General features: G+C 42.4%; 1 protein-coding gene across 1 annotated transcript in view; it reads left to right on the top strand.

Moving 5' to 3' along the window:
* FNDC3B (fibronectin type III domain containing 3B) overlaps positions 1-24286 on the top strand; it is a 209627-nt gene that overhangs the window by 19083 nt on the left and 166258 nt on the right. Inside the window, 1 exon segment of the mRNA XM_037406717.1 lies at positions 20747-20885. Within this exon segment, the coding sequence (XP_037262614.1) occupies positions 20775-20885 (111 nt within the window). The 5' untranslated portion in view covers positions 20747-20774.

Below are 24286 nucleotides of genomic sequence, written 5' to 3'. Positions count from 1 at the left end.
CTGGATTTGGAAAAACATTGAGGGCACTTTATATCCTCTGAAACGCTGCATTACCTCTTCCCTTTCCCGCACCTTCCTACAGACACTTATTTTCTGTAGCAATTACTCAGGTTAGAATAAAACTAATAAAACTGGCAAGCATATAGGGAGCCTTTTCTCTGATGCACATCTGCATAGCTTCATTGTTTTCAAGATATTTGTCCCCAAACCTGTTAATTTTCTAAGCTGTTAAAATTATGTTGTCAGTGATCTGATAATCTTCAATGGCTTGCATTTAGATTGCACATTCCTGACCGATAATGTGAACCGATAGCATTAGAGAACTGGTTGAGGGTCAAAGAAGTGCAATAACGGGGATGGAGTTTTTTGAAGAAGTTTTTCCCAGATTAATTAATACCTGTCAACATCTATTTCTCAGTAAGCTTAATGGTTTTGGAGGTAGAGATGCTGCTTTGAGAATAAAAGTTGAGGATGCAGCAGAGTGTACAGTTCATATGAATAGTGGAGAAAAACTCAAATACTTTTTGTCATGTCTTCAAATGATTTTTGTTGCATAAGACTGTCTCGCAGGAAGCTTTGAATCTTGTGGATTTGGTTCAGGTTTGTCAGTTAACTTCAGTGGACTGAAAAGGTCTTATAGAACCTCACTGGAAAGATTTTGACCATTGTCTTAGTTTCTTAACTTTTTTTCTCTTTGGTATGACTCAGCAGTGGTGTTTAGCTAGCTTGCTTAGATTAATTTAGGAAGTGGCTTTTTTTTTTAATAGGTCTGTATTTTGTTGTACGCTTGAACTGATGGCGTATAATTAGGCACTTCATTTTGCTTCCATTTGACGTCTTTTAACTAGTTATTTGGGTTGCTTTATTTTGCATTACTTTATTTTCGGTTGATAAAGTACACTTCTCTAAGGGTACAAAATTAAGAACATACTAATTGCACAACAATTTTGGCATGTGTAGATTGCCTCGGTGTCACCTAAGGACAAAGACTTCACTGCTTACGTTGCTGGCTCTCCTCCCTGCATGCCCTGTGGGCAGATGTGTCGGAGCAGACGCTCTTCAAATTCTCTTCCTCGCTCCTGCAGTCTAGTCAAAGCTTGCTGGCAATGTCTGACATAAAGTACTTACCCTTGGAAATGGCTTGATCTCAGCTTTTAAATGTTCAGACCCACTAGTTCAGTGAGTTTGAGGGCTTGGTGGTGGGACAGCAGGCTGATCTCAAAGGAGTGGAGACATGAAGGTATCGCATATCCGATGTGAATTACACCTGGAAACCAGCAAGCTTCATCTGGGAGCTGTCATGAGGTGAGTGGGCAGTTGTGATGCTCCTTCGCTGATTTGAGTAAATTGTGATTGCAGGTGTTGAATATCAGAGAAATAATGCTGTGGCTATAAAACGTTTGATGCTAGAAGCACCTTTCCCCCAGGCATTGAGCGCTCTCGAATAAACATGACTTTAGTATGAAGTGCTTGCTCTGATTAGTGAGCAGATCAAGCTGTAGTTTGGATTTTGAGTTGAGCATCAGTTGTTTGTGTAGGGCACAGAGTAGGATCTAACCTGTGCCAGCTAGCAAGGTGAAGCCAACAGAAATTGGGAAAACCCACTACAATTTCCCTTTTGTTGCTGCAGTGCTGGCTGAAGCCTGAGTGTGTCCCAGCATCTGGTGTTTGACAAGATGCATACTTCTTTCTGCAGAGCTGTTTTTAAAAGTGAGTGCTTACTGTTATGAAAACTGGGTCTGTGGCCGTAGTTGAGTAAATATCTTTAGGGGTGCTCTGCCACAAGAGGAGGCGCAGGAGGTTTCTCTTGTGAAAGTGGCGATTTCTCCCTTTGATCCTGTGTGGCTTTTTAAAACTGTGGCTGTGTGTTTATATTTGAACTGTATGAATAAAATCCCCTCTGATATACTTACCTTTGAGCTTGTGTTAAGGGTGGTGTCAAGGAACCTAGCAGGCAATGGCCCTGCACGTCGTGGTGGTCAGTGGGCGTCGAGCGTTGCACTGGATGCGCCAGGGTTGGGAGAGTGTGTTAATGTATACGGGCTGTCAGGACGCAAGAGTCGGTGCATGGGGACCTTACCTTCTAACGGCTATTCTGTAGCCACAAGACTGTCAGCTGTTGCAAGTATAATTGACTGAAATAAGAATATCCTTTGGCTAAGGCTGTATTAAAACACCCTGAAAAGCCTGATGGCTTATGGGGTGCTAAAAATGGTAGCGGGTGTTAATTTTAAGTCTTCCACAAATCAAGCATTAGCCTCTAGTTGTCTCCAGTCAAACCGCAGTGATATTATAAAGAAGAGAGATATTTAAATAGAGACTAACAAAGATGTAAAGTGGAAGAACTGTTTATTACTGGGGCCAGATTTGGATGTCTGTTTATTAGCAGCATAATAAATGACACTTAAAAACCTTTAGAGAAATCTAATCTAAAAAGATCTGTGTGTTATGGCTGCAATTTTGTGCTGTCAGAGTTTTTGTTTTTCTTCTTGAAATGCTTGCTTTCTGTCATTGAACAGCCACCTTTACTCCCGAGATGGCAGCCTTGGCTTTACCTCAGCTGCTCCTCTGCATTTAGCTTGAGATGTTGGTGTCCTTGTAGGAGGAAACAGCAGGCTACTGATGTGTCCGAGTGCCTTAAGGGGATTGAACCCTGATTTTCATACAAGTCATTTAAAGAAATTTAACAAGTTTACTTGTTAAGCTACTGACTGCTGAGAAAATGTTAGACGTGAATTGTCGACTTAGATACAGTTTGATGGGGCTTGAAGCTGGTCAAGCAGGGAAGAGTTGCATAGCAGGTTATGGTGTGGCTGTCCCCCGGTATCTACATCATGTAATTTTGGTGACTTCGTTAAAAGCTTAGAATGTCTGTACAGTCACTGTTACCCCCAAAAGCCTAATGATGAATGTTTGTTCGGCTCCTAGTTGGTTGCACGGGGAGCCCAACTTCGAGGTGAGACAGGCACCGGGGGCTCCAGCACCACCCCCCTGCCAGATGCTTGAACATGTCAAACTTTCCCTTACAACTACACGTCTGTTACCATAACTTTTGATCCATTCTGGTGAACGGACTGGCTCCTGGCATGGGCTGGAGCTGTGCTGCTCATCCTCGCTCCCCTCCTGCCCGTGCTGCTGCCAGCTGCCTGCCGCCGGGATCTGGCTCTGGAGACCGGACAGGATGTTTGCTTTTGTGGAGTGCGGTCGTTGAGGAAATTAAACGAAGGGATCTCTTGAAAAGCTGAGGCACCTACATCAGATTAGGCCACCAAGATGAGGGTTGTGGGCATAATGTAAATAAAGCAGGTTATCAGGAGAGGTTGAGGAGGATGTGCTCTTGGTAGCCGGCGTTGCTTGGAAAGCTGCCTTGCATCTCGTCTCTTTGGACTGCAGTGTGGTGGCTGGAGTTGAGCATGGAGAAAAGGGAAAACTTAAGGAAATCTGAAGGAGCTGGTTATCCAAAGGTGTGAGGCTGCAGCCGCTGGGGGGGATGCGTGGGGGGCCCTTCCCGGCCACCCGAAGGCATTACGTGCCCACTCACACGCCAACAGCTGGCCTGCGCAGTGACAGTGAGGAGGAATGCACAATATTTTGAGTATCATAAAACTGGATATCCTTTGTGCAGGGTATTTCCTGTCCACAAGATTTTATTTTTCAACAGTACTATTGGCAGAAAATCCACAAAATGGAAGTGGGGGATGGAAACTTGTGCGTTGCAGGAGATGAGAAGTTGCTAGTTGTTACGCCTTAAGTGAAGAAATAGGAAGGCTTTGGAGGAGAACAGAAAAATACACCCCGCTTATGTAGTGGTAAATCACCAGTGTGTCTAGTTTCGCAATGGATATTTAGTGGCTGGTAATTGTCACTGTCAACAACGTACAGCAATTAACCATTAGATTCTTTTTAAAAAGAGACTTTTGAACATCATGATTAAAAAATCCTTGACTTGCAAGGAGGGCTGAGCCTGGGGAGAGGGACAGCTGGAGCAAAGCGCTTCAGACTGGTTCCACGTTTTGCCTTTGCGTTCGTAATGAATTAAAGCCTAAATCATAAAGCAGGATTTAATTGGCGATTTGTGATCTGGTTAACCCTGTAGTAAAAGTAAAGTGTACTTTAGCGCTGCTGCTGCCTGCTCCCCCATTGACTGCAGGGTTCGTTTGCAGTGCAGCGGGGTCAGCAGCTGCTGGAGCGGCAGAGAAGTGCTTGTAGCTTCCTGCTATGAAAATACCTTTGTGAGACTGTTTGTATACGCTTCCTTCTGTAAACTTCAGATAGAATTCACTTGATCTCATGAATGCGGCTGCGTGTTCTGGGATGGCTGTTTCTAACAAAGACCTACAGCTATTAAGTACAATGAGAATTTATTGTTTACCATAGTTTTTTTTTCCCTTTGGTGTGTGTGTTTCTAACGACGAGTATAGTCGTAAAGGATTAATTTGCCTGTAGACATATCTCAGTTAGCAACATGTATTTAGCCATTTAGTCACATTTACAGAAAGAAGGCGGAGTAACGAAGAGGTGAGGCATTAACGACGTACCCCTGTTCCTATCTTCCCTGTGCTAATAAAAAAAAAGACTGTGGTAGGTGTGTGGCGTTCTTAGGGTTTATAGCTGGATTTTGGTTTTGCAAGTAGGAGGATTGTTGTGTGTGTTCTTCCCAATGCATTTTCCCTGCATCCCTGGCACCCAAGAGAAGGCTTTCTGAAACAACACTGAACTCCGCACACTGAGTTTGCACTTTCCGAGGCTGGAGTAACATGTTACAACAGAAATCCAAGTTGATGAGAACATTTTAGTCGTGGTGCAAAAATGATCTGGAATCTTTGGTATGTGCCAGTGGCAGGAGCTGTGCTTCCCGCTACACCGCTCTCTTGAAGCGAGTGTGTGTAAGGCTTTGGGGTACAGGCATGCTGTGCTTTTCGGCTGAAGGGCACGCTGTCAGCCTACAGCTTTTTGTGGCAGGTTAAATCCAGGAAAATGAGAGGGAGAAGCTGAGATGTTTGTCTTTAACGCTTTGCTTTATAGTCTTTAGTAATTCTTTTAATTTGTTTGTTTCTTTCTAAACATGGTTTAAGCATTCTAAGGTTCTTAAGGAAAATGAAGGTAATTATACCCGTTACGTAGACAAACACATATATATGTGTGTATACCTACTTATCTCATGACTTATGCGATGATTTCAAGCCTCTGTGATTAGATATGGGGAGAGTAAGACCCTGAATGTAGACTACAGGAGATAAAGCTGCCAAGGGAAGCTGTAAAAGTAGTTATCAGTTTTATTGTACTGATGAACAGTGGCCTGACACTATTGTACTAGACAGAACCCACCTTGTTTTGTATTTGGGGCCACTGGCATGCCTTTAAATGCTAAAGTTTGGAGCCAGCAGCGAATGTTATGCTCCTGTTCTTTATATCTTCTTGCCACTGATTAGTTTTTTCGGATAACGTTTACAAAAAACATTGTGACCTCTACCTTGTGTTTGACAATGTTACACGACGTTTAACATAAAATCTAATATAATATCCTTTTGTCTGACATACCTATTTCTATTTGGGATGGGGAGCTCACTTTCTTTAGTTTTACATTACTGGTTTCCCAGTGATTAAGTAACTTGATGATAAATGTTGGTCCTTGTTACAGTGTTAGTTGTAGTGCAGTTTAACGTTATATGCAAGCTGTCAGACCGAAGTCATGTTTTCCCCATAGCGTTCCTTCCTAGAGAGAGGGAAGGATGACTTCTGAGAGTGGGTTTCCAGTCTGTTAGCTGGTCTAAAAATTCTGTCAGTTTACCAGCCAAATAGCTCTGCTGTTAGGTACCACCATGTTTCTCCATTTTTTGATTAGTTTTCTGTTAATTTTTGGAAATTCTTAACCCTCCTACAACCCAATGATGCTTCAGCATTCATGTTGTAAGCAGAATGCAGTCGGTGATTGTACTAACTGCTTTTTCTTTGTTTATTATTAGCGTAAGTACTTTCTCCATAAGTAACAGGTAGGAGGCTCAACCCACTCATGCTTGTCACAAGAAGGAAATTACTAGTAACAAAGTGATTTTCCTTAATAGATTCAAGAAGTGTTCAAAACAAGCCTTCAAAACTGATGTGTCTCAGCATGTTCTTAATAATAAACATATCATAGTCTGCTCAATTTAGGTGATTATCTCATTCGTTATTTCTGACCAAGTATTCTTCGGGGATTTTGGCACCACTAATGTATATGGATGAGAAGGAGGAAAATCAGAGCATCCACTGTCTCTTCAGCTACAGATTTAAAGACAGAAGTTGTAGCAGGTTGAGCATCTGATTGAAACGATAATAAATCTTGTTCTGCTCTTCCTTGAACAAAGAAGAGGCTGAGGGTGAGGTGACTTGTAATGGTGCTGAATTTCATAGTACTAATTTCCAAGTACTTAAAACTGTAATGGGCAGTGATTACTTCTTGGTGTAGAGCTGCAGCACTCACATACGTTGTGCTCTAAGCAGTTGCTTTATGAAGTGTAAGGTATCTCTGGCACCTATGGGATGATGGGGAGGTACGCCCAGCAATCTGTGACTTAGATTATTCATAACAGGGCTTTATGAAGCAATGCCTAGGAACACAGAACAAGATTAGAGAAAAATCTTGCAGTTGAAGTTTCATCTGGGGCAAAGGAAAAAATTAGTCAGAACTCATTAAGGATGGGGGAATTGCCTTAGTGAGCATCAGGAGGAGGATGAAATGCTCAAGAGTTATTTTGGTACTGGAGGGGTTCCCTGCAGCCCACTCCATTGCTTACGTACTCCTCAGCAGGCTAAAACAACTCTGAACACGCAGACTGTCTTTCCGTACCATCCTGGAGCTCTAATTAGGGACTAGAGAGAGAAGTGGGAGGAAGAATATGCTCATGTGAGAGAGAGTGGGAGTGCTTTTTTCCTACACAGGTCCATTACTATAAAAATTGGTGCATGGAGGTGTGTCATCTTCCTCCCTGGCCCCAAGAGCAGTATGCTATGGTGTAGGTAGAGAGTCATTTCAGTTAATTTTAATTATTATTTTTTTTAAACCAGATATTAGCATGTCAAATGATGGAAGAATATGTACCCTTCCCCTAGAAATTAGGGAACAAATGAAACCCACTTGAATCTCTGAGACCTGTGAAGCTTTTTGCTGGAAGAAGTACTGGGGTTAATGGGTAGGCTTTTGTCACTGATTAACCGTGTACTGTATGGTTAAGGTGGGTATCTGTATGGGCTCCTTTCTGCTGTGCGCTGCCAAAATGAGACTGAACTGGGTCAGAATGTAAATATTAAAGAATCCAGATCGTGCAGTACTTTCGGTGATAGCACCTGGGTGTGCCAGCTTATCCACACAACGTACGCGTGCCTCGATAGCGTTCCCCTGGGTGTTAAAGCAGTGGAATAAAATGTAGCTGGGTGGTGGGTCAGTTAGGTCGTTCAGGTGGGACTTCACTGGGGAAGGCTTGTTCCGTGCTGCTGCCTTCAGAGTATCAGCAAACCGCAGAGTTTGCTGATACTCTGAAGTTTCTGCCTCCGCTGTCACAGATAAGCTACTGTTGACCACCATTTTAATTTTTAAAACTTATTATATATATATACTGTACGTATGTATTTGATGTGGAACTCATTCTGGAAGGACATAAACTTACTGTAATATTTTTTGCTCCATGGGGATTTCTGTGAATCTCTCTTGCAATAAGCAAAGTGAGGTGCATGTCCAGGAAAAGCCGAGCGCTGAAGTCCATCAGGACATGTGGTGGTGAAGTGCTTTATATTTATGCAAGATAATGTAGAAAACATTCTCAAAGAATTAGCCTTTCATGTAGGTTCAGTCTTTTTCCTCACATAGGTACATCCAACTTGAGTTTTGAGGTGGATTTTCCTATGTTTGAAGGACTTGCACTTCTTTTTCTGATCTGTTTATTGAAATTCAGTGGATGAAATGTGTATTATTTGTACCTTCTCCGCAAAGATCCAAAACTGCTTACCTTTTTTTTTCAAGGTCATTTTCCCCACCCCCAGGTGCTAACCAAGTCACAGTCCATTTCTTGAAATTCAGGTTTGCACGTTTTAGGGTGCAAAGCTACTTTTTTCTCTGCTTCGTTACGGATATTTTTACATACTAGCAACAGTTTTATTTTTACGTACTTGTTGCTAGTCTGCTCTGAGCCTTGTGTAATGGATCTACCCCATGTTTGTAAGTCACAAGCAGGTTCTTGATGCCAGCCTAGGAAACAAATGAAGTTTACCTTCTGAAAGCTGGTGGAGCAAAGAAAGAGAAGAAGTGTTTTGACGTCAGTACCACAGACCCTGTCCCAGCAGGACGACTCCAGGGTTGGACGTGGAAAGAGGGGCAATCCTTGCTGCATGGCTCTGTTGCCTTCCATGTGCCTTTGCTCAGCCCAGGCGAGGCTGTTTGTCACAGCCGTATGTGTCGGCAGAGGTGGTGTGAAATGCTCCCGGGACAAACACAGACTAAATAACTTTTGGTAGTGGTTCGGGCTGGAAGGGCTCTCAGCGTGGGGCTTGACAGCAGCCTGCTTTCAGCAACAGGCAGGCCAGGAAGTTTATGGTTCCCTGCTGTTCTGCTGGAGTAGTGTCTTGCATCTGTGGGGCTGGGGATGCCGTTACGGAACCAGGGAGAGGGAGGCATGTACTCGGGTATCTCGCTTACAGAGCAGAAGTAAAAGTGCATTTATCTTACGAAGTCAGGAACTCTTTTTTCTCAATCAAAGACCCACTGATCTTCGGAGAGACCAGTCTTCTCCTGGCATACCTCTACAGAGTGCAACTTCAACCTCTCTGGGGATTTCTTAAATGCGTTTGAACAGACTGTAGACTCTGGCACCTCTGAAGTTTGGTGTGCAGCTATGGAAATGAATTTCTCCAGGTGTAACAATGGAAAATGAAACTGCGGTTACATGTGGCACGAAGCTTGGAAGTTGGTTTGCTTTCTGCTGCCTATCGGTTTAAGGTTTTTTTGCTTGGCTAGAATTGAGTAATTTAAAGGATGTGGAAAGCTAACTTTCATTTCAAGACTTTAATTGTCTTCCTTGGAGCTGTGTGTCATTGTATCAGTAGAGAAGCGTAAAGAAGCATGACTGTCCCCTTTTTGATTAAATAAAAAGTTTGCGTTAAATATTGCAGTTTGTGGAGAAATTTACCTTCCTTGACCTAGCTCAAGTTCCTCGTTCTTATTATTGTCTTGTACATGTGCCTCTTGACTACGCCAAAAGAACTCTCTGTTGCATTCTTTGAGGCCCCCTTTGTTATTTTCTATCTTTAAAATTTTACTTTCTGCAGAGTCGTGTGGCCAGCTGGTGCAGGAGGGCTCGCCTGCAGGGCTGTTGCCCCGTTGCTCTGCAGGCAGGGGTGTCCAGCTGTGCCTCAGCGAGCACCCAAGCTGCCTTCTGTCAAGGCTGGTTTTGATGGGAGCCTGCAGGTTAACGCTGTTTATCCTAGATGGAGTCTGTGTAGGCTTGGATGGTCACGGCTATGTCCTTTTGAAATTCTTAGGAAACAAGGAGCTCTGGGTATCCATCTGCAGACCTAGCGTAAAAACACATTGTTTTCTTGCTTCACTGCCTCTTCTCTCTTTATTTTTTTTTTTTTTCTCAGTTCTCCTACCTTTTAGCCTAAGCTCACAGTAACAGCAAGCTGTTATAATGTTTTATCCTGTTTTGGAGCTAAAAGCAGTAGGGTAGGATATTTCGGATGATAGTTTGTAATTAAAAAAAACTCCAAAGAACCAGAAACGGTAGGTTGCTTTTAGATCCACTCTTTCAGGGATTGTTCCCAAAGGAGCCTGGCTGGCAATGTGCTGTGAACTGGAAGGTGCCCGCTGCTTGCTCTGGGCTTTGGGAGAATTTTCATTGGTCTTCAGAAATTTCTCATTATGTGAAAAATAATTAGTTTAAGGTGCGTTAATAACCTTTCAGTACTGCTGTTGCTTCTTCTTGTTCCGCTCACAGTGAAAGCGGTAGTATCAAAGTCAATAGGTGAAATATTAGGAATTCTAATTAACAAAGCCTTATAACTTAGTAATGAGTAACTCCTGTAACTAGGAGTTATAGGAATGGGGCTGTCACCTTCTGACTGCCCTCAGTGCGGTCAGAGAGTGTCACCTGCCTGGCACCATGCCATGGTTCTGGCTGCCTTTCAACCAGCACTGCTGAGTTTGGTGTAATTTTTCTAAGTGATGTTCGTTTCCCAGTTCATGATACAAGTTGCTCAGTACTTAACTGTGCTGTTGTTATCAAAGAACAATGTGTTTTTATTGAGGGTAACTTTCAGCCTTTCATTGCCTGAATGGATTGGCAGAGATTGGGAATTAACTTGGTTGGAAGGGTGAGGATTCAGAATTAAGATTGATACAGATGATCCGAGTGCTGGTAACCCCACTGGGCTGTCTCCTTCTGTATCAACAGAACTTCATTTCCCTTCCAGTCTGCATTGCAAACTGTGCCCCGCTTCAGACAGGTAACAAAACCCAAAGGTTTTCCTTTTTTAACCATTTAATAAATAACTTGAGCTTTATAGCTGCATCATTTGGCATATTCAGCATGGTGAAGATTCGGTATTTTCTGTCTAGACAGAGACCCTGTCTTCAGTTCTTAAAGAAAACAACCCCCCCCCCCCCCCCCCCCCCCCCCCCAGTACGCTGCATTTAAAGATTCAGTGCTTTTGATCCTTGATGCTTTATTATCATCAGAGATAAAAATCAGATACCTGGAGTAGGAAAGGCTTCTTTCCTGTAAGGTGCTGGATACCAGAATTACTCAGTCAAAAATGGGTCAATGAATTGATGAATTTGTGTGTAGTTTCTTTTTTCGTTTGTGGGGTTTGGGCTGGTTTTCTTAATATGAATTCCTGTCTATCTCTAATTAAGAGAAATCTTCTTAGTTAAAATACTGTCTTAATTTCTATGAAGCAGTTTGGGAAAGTAAAAAAACTCTTGCAAATTTTACTTTATTCTGGAAAGTGAGTGATGATGAAACAAAACTAACGTGTTTTTTTTTTCTCCCAATGGTGAAAAGTTCTAGAGTGATGAGGGTTCGGTGGTGGGTTTGGGGTTGGTTTTTTTGTTAAACGTACAGTCTAGGCGCTTAGATCCTGTGAACATGATGATGATAATGGGTTCAACTTTCCTTCTACATGGGAAACTTCTCCTGCAGCCATGCAGAGCTGCTCCCTTGCAGCGGCCGCTCCGTGAGAACATGTGTTCTTGAATCCTGGGGCTGAATGGGAGATCTCTCCCAAGCAGTTTCCCACAATAACACAATGAGCCACTTTGTCAGTGCAGCGTCAGCCCGGAGTCAGGTTAGCGGTGAATGGCAACAACAAAAAAGTTTGTCTTGCACAAAGGTGTGCTGAAACCTTGTCGTAAATGGAATTTGGTATGCGTGCTTTTCAAGCGCTGCAGATTGATATGATAGATATCCTTTTTTTTCTTTGTATTTAATCAGTGGTAAAAAAACCCAAAACCCACCCCATTGATTTCAGTAGATTCTCCACTGCACAGGAACTCTAGAAGGGATAACTGAGGTCTTTGTGATATTACTGCAGAGAGACTATTATTTGAGAGAGCAGAGTTGAAGGGGAGGGTATTTGTTGCCAGATGCTATGCTTATCAACCTCTGACCATGATTAATACTTTGGCTATTAAATGGTAGAAGAAAGCAAACGGGTGAAACAACGCCTTATCCAACTTGCACCTTTGTGCAAGAATTTCTCTTCATGTAGAGGTTTTTCCTGTGTGCCTGGGCATGTGCATGGAGTCACAGCCCGGGTCCGGGGGAGCTCAGTACTTGCTAATAAAACTATTAAGAGTGCATAAAGATGTACTCTAGTGCAAATGTCTGCAGGATTGGGGCCCAAATTGTAGCCAGATGTAGGTCTGGATTGAAGGGGTTTGTTCCTCCTCAAGCAAATAGTTGGAATAATTTGGTATTTGCTTGAAACAGTGTTTAAGTTTACTGAGTATCTTTTGCGACGTTGGGACTTTTTGTTTGCAAATTGCTGTTCTCAGAGGCCACACAGAGTGTAGAGAACCTGAAAAGGATTATCATTTTATTAAGAGACATGCAGTGTTGTCTGTTGCATGAAATGGTGCTTTGCCGTTAGGGGACCGGTTTGTGCTGTGGGATGTAGAGCTGTCAGGGCGCCGGCATCCTCCCTCCTTGCGGGGCATGTGGGGGGCCCGCAGCTGGAAGAGCTCTTTCTTCTGCTGACCAGTGCAGAGGAGGGTGTCGGTGAAACAAAGGTCCTGCTTCGTGCCTGTCCCTGTTTGATGTGGCTTGTGGTCTTCTAGAAAAGCACGGAGATGCTGAGTGCGTTTGGTGGTGTATTATACAGCTGTTGATTGATCAGTGCTCAGAACTCTTAATCAAATGTCTCCGCAAGGGTGGACGAGCGGAAACAAATTAGTTAGAAAAGTTGATTACTGCTTGTGTTTTTGCAATTGCATAAAACAACTTCCCTTGAAAAAAATATTTAAAGTAGTTGCCATTGAAAGCAACCTGTCAGAACAAATTTTATAATTGGACATTTTCTAAATGTAAAAAATTCAAATTAAAAATGTAAAAAACAGTGTAAACAGTCATGGGGAAAAAAGAATTTGCCATCATTGTGCAAGAAGTTTACCTCAGCCTGTTGCTGCTGTGAGAATTGTGTGCCTGCAAACTTCTTGATTTTTGCAACTATGTCCCTTGTGAGTCGTCTTTATCCATTGTGATTAATGTGGAGAAAAGTGAGGAAAGGAGGGTGTGAGGATGGGAAAGATGGAAAGGAATAGAAATAGCAAAAATGAGTAACATAATTTTTAGATTGAAGAAGAAGCCCAGAAAAAGCCAAATGGTGAGTGTGAGTTGTATGCAGGTTTTCTCTGTGTAGCTTGCTTTTATGCCAGCGGTGCAGGCTGTAACGGTGGTGGGTTTGCATGTTTTAGAATTGATTTTGAGCAGCAGATGAACTTGCTGCTGTAATAGCGTTTGCAGAAGTGAGAATGCTGTGGAGCCATTGGATTAGCTCGTCTGCCTGTGGCTTTGTGCTCAGCCGTAGCTAATACAAGCCTAATAAAATTTTTGGAGATCTGTTTCACTTCTGGTGTGTTTTATTCCCTTAAATCTAGTGTCATTACGTTTTCACTCGAATATGACTGCCTTTGGGGCACGTGCGCACCGCAGGCGTGCGCGGCGGTGGGAGGAGGGTGGGCTGGCTTTTCCTACACAAGTTTTCACAAGATTCCCCTCCGGAAAACCAGGGAGGGGGGGGCGGGGGGGGGGGGGAAAAAAAAAAAGCCCTAATGGCGTGAAGTTTATCTTGGATAAAAGACTCCTTTGTGCATCAGCTTGATTTATTCTGGTATTTCATCAGAGCTATTATATGCTGATTAGTTGTGCTTGCCTTGTGAAATAAGACACCCCTGCATGATGCTGTTTGACCTGATCTTCCCATTCCTGGTCCTTGATTCTGGTACGTGTTAGAAGCTCTTTGGTTATTCAGTTTCATCCCAGGGTTGAGCTAGGGACCCCCCCCCCCCCCCCCCCCCCTTATTTTTTCTTCTTTTTTTATACATTGTCTCTTCCTAAATTACATTTCCTATGAAGGATATGCAGCTAGCTGCATTGCAAATTGTTGTTCTTTAAAATAATGAACTTTCAAGACATGAAAATGTGAGGTAAAATTGTAGGTCTAAATAAATGCAAACTACGGAAAATCATCGTACTGTTACCCTTCGGATAGCTGCCTTAATCTCACACTAGTGTGGGGAAAAATGCCGTTAACTTTCCTTGATCCCCTATAGAATTGAAAACTGCTGATAATTCCGTCTTAAGAGATGGAATGTACTGCAGACTTTGAAATGTGTCGTTATTTAAAATAAAAATAAACTAGAGGGGAATAAACCCACTGATTAATTACAGCGGTTAATTTTGGGGAGGATGTTTATGCTTTTCAGCTTGCTGGAGCTAGGATCTAGCTGCTGGTGGCCTTGTCTGAAATGGCACAGAGAACAAGGGGCAGGCATCTTACTGCCTCTTCAGAAAGGGCCAGTGAGCTTTGTAGGTATGCATTCCCTCTGCTCTGTTTTCTTTTGTCATAACAGATTTTAAAAATTGCATGTATTTCTTCAAAATCATTACGGAGAAGCCAGTCTGTTGGGATGCTTTCAAATTAATCTACCGTGTTTGCAATTAAATAGAGAAAGAATGCTTTCAGGTTTCAGTCGCTCTTCAGACGGATGTGATTTAACTAAAGTAATGAACACACATCAGACAAGACAAATTCCAGACTGTTTGTGCCTTGACCAACCATCTGTGCGCATACCTCCAGGTACTGCTCATGTCTCGAGAGGCTTTTCTACATGAACAATTATTACCACTCCTTTCTGAATTCAAGTGGCAAGCCGTGGCAAGAGTCTCTTGAAAGCAGCTATATTTACCGCTCTTTTTAGTGAAAATATAATTGTGTTATGTATGTTTTAATTAATCTTAAATTTCAACATGTGCTGTATAAAATACAATAGGAAAACAGGGCGTTCATCTCTTGCATGCAAACGCCAGCATCAACAGCAACTCTGAGAAGAAGCACTTGTCATTTGGAGCCTTCCTAGTGGGTTACGTACTCATTTTAGATTCTTAGTGTCTGAGTATGTGTGTGTACAAATAAGTCTGTGGGGGTGTGCATAATACTCTGTTTGTACATCCTGGCAATTTTATTTTCCTAGTTGTTTTTCTCTGGAATTGTTTCTGAGTTTGTTCAAAATATCCCTGGAAAAAGCACCCATTTCTTCAACTGTATAATGATCAACAGTGACACGATTTGACATACCAGACTTTGATATGGTTCTTCAATTCCACAAAGTCTCCTGGAAAATAGCAAATGGTTCCAAGAATATTTCTTTTTATGGAAGAGGAATAATGTGTGCTGCAGGTAACGGCTGCTGCAAATGCGAAAGGGTTTATTTTTTTTTATCTATTGCAATTCACTGTGTTTCTTTCCAGAAGTGAGATTTCTTGTGGAAATATTTGAGTTTTCCCAGTTTCTGGGGCCTGTGTTTCTAAAGCTGTGTTTGCCTTCTCAGTGGTGCTAAGTAGAACTCCCTCTGACATGAGCCCATGATTCCATACCTCTTTTTTTAACCATGGCAAAACCATTTTAAGGAACTGCAACTTCTTGCTCCAGTTGTAACAACGCAAGTATCTGAGGGTCAGTGTAACGCGGTGGGTGGGGGAGCCTGCCTGCATTCAAGCCGACCGTGCAGATGGCAGTGGAGGGCTTGGGCTGGTTGGGGTATTAGGATGTGGTTCTGAGGATGCAGATCTGGTAGCAAAAATACTTTCCTGCTGTGGTCAGAGCTGCCAATTTCTCAACGTCCTCATTGCAGAACCTGGTTTGTCCCAGGACAAGCCAGGGAAAATGGCTGGTAGGAGATGGAGTTGTAGAAGAGGGTTTCATAATACATACATATATATTAAAAAAAAACATGGTAGAAAGGAGCTGATATTAGGCTGTATAACCTGATATTTTAAAAAAATAAAATTAAATGTGTCTGACACAAGCCTCTTCTGTCATCCTCAATGGGATGTTTTACAGTTTCGAAGAACGGGTGGAGACCATTTCTATAGCACACAGCTTTGTTGAAGAGTAATAGATTCTGTCATCTTTGAAGCCACTCTCAATCTTAGTTGTCTTTGCAAGGAATACTTTAGATTGGTTTTCTTTAGGGGGGGACTGGGCATGTGTGTACCATACATGCCAATACCATGTAATTTCTGGGGTTTGTTATAAAGGCAAGATAGCTTATGGTTACTGACTGTGACAGCTAGACATCTATCCTAAATTTTGGAAGACTGAGCAGCAGCGCGCCTCTGGCTTTCTCTGGTGGTTGCCTTTGAGAAGTATTTGAGCCTAATCTCATGGAAAGCAGTTGGAGAAATGGATGGTCTCATTCAATGATGTGGCAAGTGGCCAGGAGGGGCTGTGGTCGCAGCTGGTTTGGGAGGTGGCTGGGCCGTCAACAGATGGCTTGTCATGCCTGAGGACCAATCTTGTAGAAGGTCTGAGGAGTTTTTGTTGGCTTGTTTATTAATTGCTGCGTGCGCTGTTCGGGCTTGTGTGTGTGCATGCATGCACCATCTATGTATTAACTTGATCATGTTGAAATTGTGAGGTGGTTTTTTTTTAGGTTGGAAAGAGTCTTCCATTTAGAGTTTTATACTGTCTGTGTTCCACATATTTTTCTATAGTAACTCTAGGATTGAAGGTGGTGTAGCTTCGTACTCTTCATACAGTACGTTCTTTCCTAATCACATGGAATAATCTTTAAGCACCGCACCGAGTGCAAATTGTGTTTAGTACTGGATTTTTGTTGTACATTAAATGAACTAGGATATGTGGCTCCACTAGGTATTGGAAAGCTGCCTGTCATCTTTGTGGTACAACTTTTGTAACTCCAGATGATTCTGATAAAGAAGCAGAACACTTTGTTCAGTAGCTTTTAATGGTCTGCTGCTGGGGAAATAAAAATTGAGCCTTTGCAGAGAGTGGTCATAGGACTGAATATTCAGAACCCCTCTTGGTTTTGCTGGGTTCTCCGAAATTGTCTGCCGTAGCTGAAGAGGTTCTTCGGCTTCATAAAAGGCAGGAGGTGGGGAAAAAAAACCCACAAAAAGAAAAATGTTCATGGCTTATAGTCCCATTCATAGCATGGGTAAAACTTCTAGGAAAGGTAGGATTTGAGTATCTTGATCTGGTTCATGCTGAATTTCAGGAGAACTCTGATGTAACCTGTTGGGTCACGTGAATTCACCATACATGGACATTGGTTTTTAGATAGTCACCCTTTGTTCTTCTCTGTGTTTCAATTTTTTCTCTAGTGCCATGTGCAACCAGATTATGTATTACTAATTCACATACTGAACTAATTTAAGGAAACAGAATCATCTCGGTGATCAGTAGAAGACTGCAGAACCGAGCTGAAGATCAGATTTGTAACTGTAACTTGCAGACATCGAATGGTTTGGAGGTTTGCTTTGGAGAGAGGAACCTCAAACTTGAACAGTTATTTCTTCTTCCTTGCTCTACAACAAGACAGCAAGCTGTGATTTCCCGTATTCCTGGAGGTGGCTAGAGATGGAGATGCAGCTTCTCGCTTCACATTGGCGTTGCTGTGCTCCATCCCAGCCAAACCTAGGGGAATGTAGACGCACAGGAAATACCTTTGTTAAATTTAAATGTAGTCAGCTTTCTAGACAAAACCCCAAATTCGAGTTAGTACCTGAAAAAAAAGCTGTGGGTTAGTATTTGGCAGTTCATATTTTAGCTAAGGAAGAGTTCTCATATCCTGAAATGTGACCTGGCTCTTTGAATTCTGGTCCGATGTTTTCTTCCATCGATGTTCTTGAATTCACAGGAAAAAGAAAGTGCTTGTCCTCAGATCTCACCTTCTTCATATTAATTGTGTTTGCTTATATGAGCATCCCCTGAGGAAGGAGGAATCCTTGGTTTTACGAAGGGTGTGAATGCCTGGTGAATAGATCTGTCTTACGTAGGATGGATGAGCAAATAAGCTAAAAAAGTGCGTGCAGCCCGTTTCCAAAGGTTTTGGCTTTGGTGTGAAGTCTTCCAGTCTCATGGTAGATGTTTTAACCATGTCTCATGTAACTCTGCCCGGCGTACATCTGTGTGAAATACTGCTAGAAAAAAAGTCTGTGGCAGCTGTGCTTTCTAGCCAGTACTGCTGCTGGCTTTATCTCTGGTGGGGTTGTACCAGACCTGACAAATAAAGGAAGCCCTTTTTATTTCTTTTTCTCTCTTTTTTTGTTTTGGTTTTTTTTTTTTTTTCCCCTTTAAAGTGAGGCAAGTGTAGACATGGCTGTAGTGACAAACCATTAATAAAGCAAAGGAATGCAGCTGTAAAACTTTAAATAATGACATGTAGCAAATAAATGTCAGCATATTGGTGGTTGTGCCTGGAATGGAAATATTACTAGGAAAATATGTAGCTTCAAGCTACAGTCTGGCTTTTTTTCCTTAAGAAAATAGCATCGGAGTGACGATTACACTGTGTTAAAGCTGAGGCTTTCAGATTCGGACTAGCTGAAAATGTCGTTTATTTGGGGGGGGGGGTATGGTATTACATGGGTTTAAAATAGTTCCTGTGAACATCGCATTCCTTTAAAATATTTGTAGATGACAATATATATACAAAAAATATAGATACATAATACATGCATAACCAATGTAGTTCAAGGTACAGCTGACTATTGACTAAATCAGTCTGTTTCCATTGGAAGTTGCTAACTCGTATATTCTCACTGGTGTTCAGTATTAGGCTTTTTCAGTCCTTTTCTTAATCCCAACCATTTAGGAAATGGTTTTAAACCCTCACGTGTTCTCTTCTTCATCATCCCAATTAAAGAAACAAACCCCCCAAGTCACACTGCCCCATCCCTTCCCGTCCACCCCCAAAACCCAACACCTATGTGTATTGGTTGTGAGCTTGGTTCTTTCTCAAAAATAAAACCTGAGACCGTGAAGTAATGCAAAGGAAAAAGTTTGGAGAGAAGCTCCAAATATTGTGAAACTTCAGGGGGAAAAATGCATTGAGCAAAGCTGCTGGGCTGCTGGACAGATTTTTGTAGCTCACGTCATGGCTGGGGCAGAGCTCGGAATGACTAAGCCAGGGGGGCTTTGGTCACCGATAGAGCTGTGCTGGCTCAGAGCTTGGTTCTGTGGGCTGCGGGAGCGTGCGGCAGGTGTCCTTACTCCTTCCTCCGTGGGTGTATGTGCTGCAGGGCAGGTTATTCAGGGTGGTGGTGACAGTAGGACTAAAACACTGCTGGGCGCTGCGACAGAGCAGTTGATGCAGGCAGGGGATGGGACTTGAAACACGGCTGTGGTTGTACCATCCTCTTGACAGCTGTGTCTCAGGCTTTGCGAGAACTTCGGTCCTGTAGTTGTTTCAAATAAAAGGAGGGATTTCATTTGAAGGTGGGTGAAAATAGATTGCCTCTGTTTATGTCTCAGTGATGATTAAAAAAGTAGTGTTTTCACATGGATAAGAACATTCAGAAGAGCTCTGAGAATCATGCTAAACTTGGTACTAAGTTAAATTAAAGTGTTGGTCTTGAGATGCATGGCTGGAGGTAATGACAACATTTGCGTGTCTTCAGGAAAAAAACCTGCAATTTTAGTCTTCTGGCCCTACTTAAATGTGATGGGGGGACCTGTGTGACAGCAGTGAAAGGGTAGATGTGATTCAGTCTGTGTGGGCACTGCCATCACTTACAAACCACCCAAGCAGTCCTCTTCAGGAGCTGGGTACCAGCTCCTCGGCAGGCTGATGTTTCTGACCAGTAAGCCACTCCACAGGTGATGGAATTGCAACAAGCTCTAGAAGAGGCTGATGGAAATGATGAAAGTGTGTTTGAACTGTACTGTTGGTTTAGTTCTTAAACTCAAAAAACCCCAACCAACCAACCCAAACCCCCTTAGTTTAAAGCCTAGCAGCACCTGGGGGCAGAGCAGCTCTGGGGATATTAAGTTTGCAGTGTGCAGCATCTGTGGAACTGCACGCTCCCACCCTGGTGAGGTTGGCTCAGCCCTTCCATCCCCTCCAGAGCAGATGACTTAAACAACTGGGTTATGGCTCTGTAGTCCAGTGCTCCACGTGAATACTAGATCCCACCACACTTCCCTTGTGAGTGGGGATTTCCCTGTTGCCCTTGGCCAAAAATTTCCCCCTCTCAGGTGATCTTGTGCCAGCAGATTACGTGGCTGTTATCAGCCACCTGTTACAGCACTTTTCTTTTTTCCTAACTTGCATTTGTGATGTATATGAAATTATTCAGGAGGACTTTGGGATTCTCTGGCACAAGAGGTACTAAGGAGGCTGCCTGATCAGCACTGGACCTGTAAGGTTGCTTTGCTTAGGAGTTCTTGTGCAAAAATCTGGATAAGCTAAGTGAGTATGTCATCCATCTTATTCACTGAAGAACTGGATTATTGCCCCATAAATAAGTATGATGGTACCCTTAATGCTGAGTTTATAAACCAGTCTCCTTGTGGTTTTAGTGATGCTTATATATTGCATCAATTAGCTGTGAAGAGGGAGGGTGTGCTGGAAGCGATAGATGTTTCTTCACAAATCCTTGAGGGAGATTTCTGTTGTCGTCTGTATAGCACAGGGTACTCGGAGCATGAGGATGTGCTGTCCCTCCTGCTCTGGCAGAAACCTTAATCGCTTGGATGGTGATTAAGTGGAAGTCAGGTGCCTGTTCCTTCTGTTACAGGTGGCAGTTCACTGTTCACCGGGCCTAGAAAGAAAATAAATATGTTTGGCTTTAAACTGTGGCTGTCCAGTGAAACTGATGTGATGCCTTAACCATATGGATGATGCAGCACCAAAAGCTATGGTAGCAAGCAGGATGCTGATTTTCCAGGAACAGAGCAAATCTTGAAAGTATCTTGGAACTTGATTATTTCAGTTGTGTGATGGGGTTGGAGAAGAGTGGAAATCTGACTGTTTGTTTTCTGGAAGTCTTGCATGGCAACTTGGCTTCTCACGCTCTTTTAATCTAACGGTGAAAACCTCCATTTGGTGCATCGGGTTCCTGTATGCATCCTCTTACAAAAGCAGGTATCCTGCTTAGGTTGCTGCCTTGATGGCAAAATTCATACAGGTGCTGGTGACCTTCTAAAATATAAGTGGGTTTTCCAGGGTCTGTAACTGATGCTTCTCTTGCAGGAAGCCCGTTGAGGAAAATTCTCCATGAATGTACGTCACAATGATGATGACCGACCAAATTCCGCTGGAGCTGCCACCGTTGCTGAACGGGGAGGTAGCCATGATGCCTCACATTGTGAATGGTGACGGATCACAGCAGGTCAGTGAGCTTTGCAGAAAATTACTTTCAACAGTTTTAAGTGACTTTTTGTAGTTTTAAGCGACTTTTTGTAGATTAAATAAACTATTGGTGGGCCACCAAGGGATTTTAAAGATGGGGAAGATAGGTTTCCCTAGCACTAGGGAGGGTGGAGCATTACCTGGAAGGTAGAAATCTGTCCTTACCCTGGAAAGACATTAAAAGCAGTGCTTTGAGTGTACCGTTAAATTTAATATGATTATTTGCATGTGTGTTCATTGAAGTAAAACTAATGGGATTGAAATTATGGCTAAAAATGCTACATGTTTGAAAGCTTTGCAGGGGGTTAGTTTTATGATTTAATTACTCTACTGTTGCCCAGACATCTTGCTACTATCTGTGATGAGATTTTAAGAACTTAAAACAAAAATGCTGACATTGTGTTTAAAAAAAAAAAAAAGTAAAGAAAGAAAAAACTGGAGAACTTAAGATGAGTCCTATGATGTCTACTATTATTTGCTTACCTAAATGTATGGATCCTGGCAGGCCTATGTATTACCCTGTGCTTCATTTTAAGAAGCAGAAGGGAGTTTTGAGTGGGCTTTTGAAGGGAAGGCAAGTTTATAGTTGCCTTTGTATTTTTCTGGGAGGTATTCTCTAATAAGCTTGATTGGAAGTAGGTAGGATGATTATAAGACCGTAACGATGCCTTCATGTCAGGATACAGCTTGGAGGTTCAAGCTGATCATTGGTAGGTTTCCAAACCTGTCACCTTGGGTTAAGCTTTCTCTTTGTAGAACATCTACCCTAGCAGTTTTTCTGTGTTACTGTTTGGTTCCTTCCTGATTTGAGACATTTCAGCAAAGTATTTTAGCAAAGCTAGAAATAAGCCATACTTCATGATTCAATATCAAATGCCATTCTGTTACTACTTATTCCCTTGATCACATGTTCTTCCTTCTAAGCTGTGTTTTGACTAGACCAGCCTTAAGAGGAAGAATAATTTCTACTTTTCTTGCAAGCTTTTAAGTCTGTTGGCTTATCTAGGTTCTCATTATAATAGAGATTTACATGGCTGTGATTTTTTTTTAAAAGTCATTTCTGCACAGTGTGCTTCAACTTGAAAAAACAGAAAAGAAAGCTTTTAGTGGCTTCATTTACCAAGTCCAATATTAATATGCTTAAGGAAAGGAACAGTCTTACGATACTGGATAGGATAATTGGTCTTCACATATGCCCTTTCCTCCTTGCTGGAAACCATTTATCAGGTTAGACTGTCCTGTGGGTCCTTTGTGTTACAGAAAGAATAAATGAAGCCTTCTGAGCCCTCCTTTGAGACGGGGCTCTAAGTCCAGTCATTGAATTTCCCCGTCAGTGATGACTCAGCAGCCTTGCTTGGCGGATGCCTCCATTGCCTTTAAACTGGCTTCTCTTCTAATGTGTTGGAGTAAAAAGAATTGCTGACGTACTGGAAGTGCATTACATCTTGCTTTTTCTCTGCTATGCAACTATGACTCGGCAGAACAGTTTTGGGCCAGGTTCCTTTTCTGCGTAAATGTTTGTTGGATGATGCTTTTAGACCTCACCGCCTTATCTCTTTAAGTACTTGTAGCTGGAATACCAGTTTTCTGTGAGACTATTTTTAGCCTCTAGTCTGGATGTGCCCTCATATGTTGCAAAGCTTAGCTGCCTTCTATGCTTTATTATTTTCATCCTATTTGTGAAGCTTTAGTTGATGTCTTCACCTTTTAAAAGTGCAGTTCTAAAATGGAATGAGATTGGAATAAATGCTTTGATCTTTGTGTAGAATAGCAGCAAATGGACTACATTAATTGCTTTTAACGTGATTTGTTACGGAATATAGAACCAAATGTTAAATGTTTGTTGAAAGAGATTTATCTTAGTTACTTGTAAGGCAGGAGAACAGCCTTCAGATTAGATTTGTGTAAGAGTGACTTCCTTAAGAAAGATGGTTTATATTGCTCCATAAATAGGTGCTAGTTTTATAAGGACATGTGCTTTTCCTGGCTTTAATTACAGTCTCTATTAGAAGCTGGCGGTAAGCAAGCATCATAGCTGAGCTGGTGGGAGACGAGGCGTGTGGAGTTTTCCAGAGCGCAGTGTGGCCAGCACACAGATCAGTGCCGCATACTTTGGAGCTGACAGTACTTGCTTCTGACGAGATGCTCTGGACACACTTGCTGTCTCAGAGAAAAGGCTTTTATTAAAAAAAAAACAAAAAAACCAAAAAAAACCCCAACAACCCCCCCCCCCCCCAACAAACCAACCAACAAACAAACAAAAAAACCCAACCACAACAGTTCTTATGTAGAAAAGGGCAGACTGGAGCTGGTAAAACAACTTTGCCAGCAGCCAGATGGAGAGCGATGCAGAAGGCAATTCTGCCAGTAAACAGTCCTGTGCTGTAAGACAATTGCAGAGGAACGCTCAATTGTTTTATCTTCCTGGGTATGAGTGCTGCAGAGCACTCTGCTTGACGGTAATCCCTCTTCTCTAGACTACCCAAAATGGCATTTCTAGCACTGGCTTTTTTTAAAGTTTCCCACACTTAATTTCCACTTCTGCTGACTGTATTTAATGTTTTCATGTCCCTTCCAGAGCTGCTGCTTACTCTCTTTTTGCTTCTAATCCACTTCTAACTCCTGTGGGGATTCAGGGAGCGATAATTAACCTTTCGGTCCAAGAATTTCAATGGTTTCCTGTAGGTACTCCACTGCAAACTCTAAAAAGCTTGCAGTATAAAGTGGGAGGGCAGCTAGCTGTGCCATAGCGTGTCTGTGCAGAATGCTGGGTGATTTTAATTTGGTAAGTTTTATTTTGGCTTGGTTTGCTCACTGCACCTGCAGTGGTGTAGCAAGTTTTGTGCTTGCCTGCTCTTTGTAAAGGTGTGTTTGCCAAACCCTGTTTTTTCACTGTTTGGCTTGAGCCCAGACACTGTAGGTAGTGCTGTGCGTGCTTGTTCTGGTGTTTTAGGGTCACACGCTTGGAATAAGGGAGATGAGAGTACCTCTGAACGAGGAGCAAGGTTTGGTACCTTCCTGTAGCACAAGTCTGTGCACCCTGCAAGAGCTTGAAAGCATTTAGTTGTGTCTTATACTGCACCTGAGCAGTAGCTGAGCTTTGTGCCAAAAAAAAATAGAGATATTAAAATTTCACGAAAGTATAAAGTTTGATAGATACTTGCAGGAATGTCCTTTTAGGGGAGAGAGGGTGATAACTGCAAATGGGAAGCTTGTTTTCAGGAAGAAAAAAGTTTATAACTGGTACACGTATAAGGTACCTGAGAAGCATCAGTCCATGAAAAATGGCTATCAGATAAAGGATGATGAAGTTTCCTTCTGTTTAAATATTCTGATTTTTAAAACACTCAGTAGTCTTAGGCATTTAGACTAGAACAGATA

The sequence above is a fragment of the Falco rusticolus genome, chromosome 13 (genome assembly GCF_015220075.1).
Source record: "Falco rusticolus isolate bFalRus1 chromosome 13, bFalRus1.pri, whole genome shotgun sequence".
Classification (NCBI taxonomy): domain Eukaryota; kingdom Metazoa; phylum Chordata; class Aves; order Falconiformes; family Falconidae; genus Falco; species Falco rusticolus.
Note: the sequence above shows the minus strand (reverse complement) of the source record. Positions and strands in the feature narration are given on the sequence as shown.